We start from the raw sequence: 2,482 nt of genomic DNA on the forward strand, positions 1-2,482 counted from the left end.
GCAACGTGGTGACCTCCGCCCTGGTGCTCTCTGACACCACCGCCAGGGGGTTGGAAACATGCCCAGGTGTTGAAGCTCCCCAGCCCTCCCAGGTCAGCCAGTGCTGCCCAGGCTGAGTTTGCAGGGAGGCCCAAGTTGTGGCAGTGCTGGTCTCTGGCAGGTGCCAGGGAAGGGGCCCCTGTCCTCCTTGGCTTGGCATTCCCAAATCCCAGCCCCAGGATCTATTGCAGGGGCTTCAGGCCCTGGCCCCTCCAGAGGGCTAAGAGATGAGAGGCAGGAGCAGGGATCTGGGTGTCCAAACCAGCTGCAGGTCTTTGAGCCTGAGCCCAGGGCTCTCCCCGCCTGCCAACCTGAGCACCAGGGATGCTGGGGCCATGGGTGAAACTCGGGGTCCATGTGCTTGTCACCTGGGTGAGCAGGGGAGGGGAGAGACAGGTCTGGAGGGGGTGCCCTGAGCCCCAGTTCAGGACTGCTCCTGTTGGGTGCCAGGATGGACAGGCTGCGGCGGATATTGAGGCGGAGGTCAGCCAAGGTGGTCAGCGTGGGAGCAGAGAGCAGCCGCGGGCCTGGGCAGGAGGATTTGGGCCCCGCCTGCCATGACGATGAGGGGCCCATCAAGGCAAGGAGCTGGCTGTGCCCCATCTGCAGCCATGGAAATCAGACAGCTCCTGGCAGCAGGAGAAAGCAGGAAAGGAAACCCACCACTTCCAGCACCAAATGGAGGTGGCCCTGTGTACACCGGGGCAAGCAGGAGCTGGCTGCAGAAGAGCGCCAGGCAGAAGAGCCATGCAGCTCCCCTCCCCTGTCACTGGGGAGCCTTGAGCCAGACCCTGCAGCCCCACAGCAGGAGGCAGCCCCCTGCACAGCCGGGGATGAGGGCCCGTTCTCCCTGGGCCAGGAGCTGAGCAAGTCGTGCACCAGCCCCAGCCTGAGCTGCGGCTCCTCCTGGGACGACTCGCACAGCTCCCCGGAGTCCGGGAGCACCAGCCCGAGCCGCGGGTCCTCCTCACGGGACTCCAATAGCTCCCAGGAGTCCCCAAACACCAGCCTGAGCCCCAGCTCGTCCTCGGGGGACTCCGATAGCTCCCAGGAGGCCCCAAACACCAGCTCCAGCAGCAGCTCGGAGGAGGAGGAGGACACTCCCAGCTCCCTGGAGCGTGGGACCACCCCGGCCCCTGGCGCCACCTGCACAGGTGAGGGGCCCGCCGGGGGCCAGGAGGTCTCAGGGCCAGTTGCTCTGCGAGGCCAAGCAGACGCTCTAAAAGTTGCACGGGGGGGATCCCGGTGAAGGCGAGGGGGCTGAGCCACACAAACCTCCTTGTCCAAGTGTCAAGTGGTGTCAGTGTGGATGGGGTGAGGGGGGAGCCAGGGTCCCTTGAGATGGGGACAGGCACCTCCCAGGCGAGCAGCGAGAGTCCAGCCTCCTCTCAGCCACGGGGGCAGGAGGCTGCAGGGGTGGAGGAGGGTGCTGGAGAGGGACCACGTGAGACTCCTGCTGACAGGGCTCTTGTGCTGGCGAGGGCAGCATGGCCCCATCTCTGCCCCCCGTGCCCCACTTCCCTTCCTCTCAGCGGTCCTGGACTCACCCTCTCCCCTTTCCTCCCCACTGCAGTGATTCCCAGACCAGCCACTGAGGACGAGGACGAGGACGAGGAGGAAGATGAAGATGGGAGTCCACCTGAGGAAGCTGCCCGCCTCCTTGTGATAAAACACCTCCAGGAACCAGGGCAGGTATGAAACTTCCCCAATGGCGCCAGCCCCCACTCAGTCCTGCATTGCCCCATCCAGCCCATGGGGAGATCCCATCCCTGGGAACCTGAAGCCCGCAAGGGGACACACTCAGCCCACGAGCTCTGCTCGAGGTGGGTGTGTTTGTGAAGCCCCAACTGGGTCCCCTCCCTCCACACACACTGCCCCTGCACCCCAACCCGCCGGCCCAGGACGAGGTGCATGTCAGCACAGTGCGGTTCCCGGGAGGCCCGAGTCCCGCAGGGGGTTGGGGAGGAGTAAGAGGCCCCTGGCTGAGAGCCTGCCTTTGCCTTGGTCCCGCTCCCGCCAGAGGCTGGACGGGAAGGATGGGCAGCGCTTCCTGCTAGCAATCCTCACCCTGAGCACAGTTGCGGAGCAGAGCACAGAGGTGGCCATGCAGCTGGAGGGCCTGAAAGTGCCCATGGTCGAGAAGATTGTGGTGAGTACGATGCAGCACGGGATGGTGTGGAGAGAGGGAAGGAGAGGAGAAACGGTCTCGTGGGCCAGGAAGGAAGGGAGAGGTGGAGATGAATCAGAGACAGGGCCAGGCATACCTGGGTGTTGGGCCGGGGCAGCACACAAGGGAGATTTTGGTAGAGGCCGGGGGCAGTCCTGCTTTTGGAGGGCAGGCGGGGGTGAGAACAGGGAGCAAGTGGGTGGCTTCACAGGCATGTTTGTGAGGCCGTGGGATGGAGAGGACCAGCTCGGTTGCGTGGGTGGGAGGAGGATAGGT

General features: G+C 64.8%; 2 protein-coding genes across 2 annotated transcripts in view; both read left to right on the top strand.

The window, feature by feature from the left end:
• Positions 1-490: 490 nt before the first annotated feature.
• Positions 491-1,288, top strand: LOC109298075 (putative protein TPRXL). Its single transcript, XM_019518209.1, has one exon. It carries the CDS (start codon positions 491-493, stop codon positions 1,286-1,288), a length of 798 nt encoding a protein of 265 aa, XP_019373754.1.
• Positions 1,289-1,348: 60 nt separating this feature from the next.
• Positions 1,349-2,482, top strand: part of LOC109298076 — a 2,639-nt gene continuing 1,505 nt past the window's right edge. The window contains exons 1-2 of the mRNA XM_019518211.1: positions 1,349-1,731; positions 2,060-2,251. Coding sequence (XP_019373756.1) covers positions 1,381-1,731; positions 2,060-2,251 — 543 coding nt within the window. The 5' untranslated portion in view covers positions 1,349-1,380. The remainder of the gene's footprint in view (positions 1,732-2,059; positions 2,252-2,482) is intronic.

Source organism: Gavialis gangeticus, unplaced genomic scaffold (assembly GCF_001723915.1).
Source record: "Gavialis gangeticus isolate Ggan-Ray unplaced genomic scaffold, GavGan_comp1, whole genome shotgun sequence".
NCBI lineage: Eukaryota > Metazoa > Chordata > Crocodylia > Gavialidae > Gavialis > Gavialis gangeticus.

Bases quoted from the DNA above. Each gene is read 5' to 3' on its own strand.
- LOC109298075 (XM_019518209.1), top strand. From the start codon at position 491: ATGGACAGGCTGCGGCGGATATTGAGGCGGAGGTCAGCCAAGGTGGTC.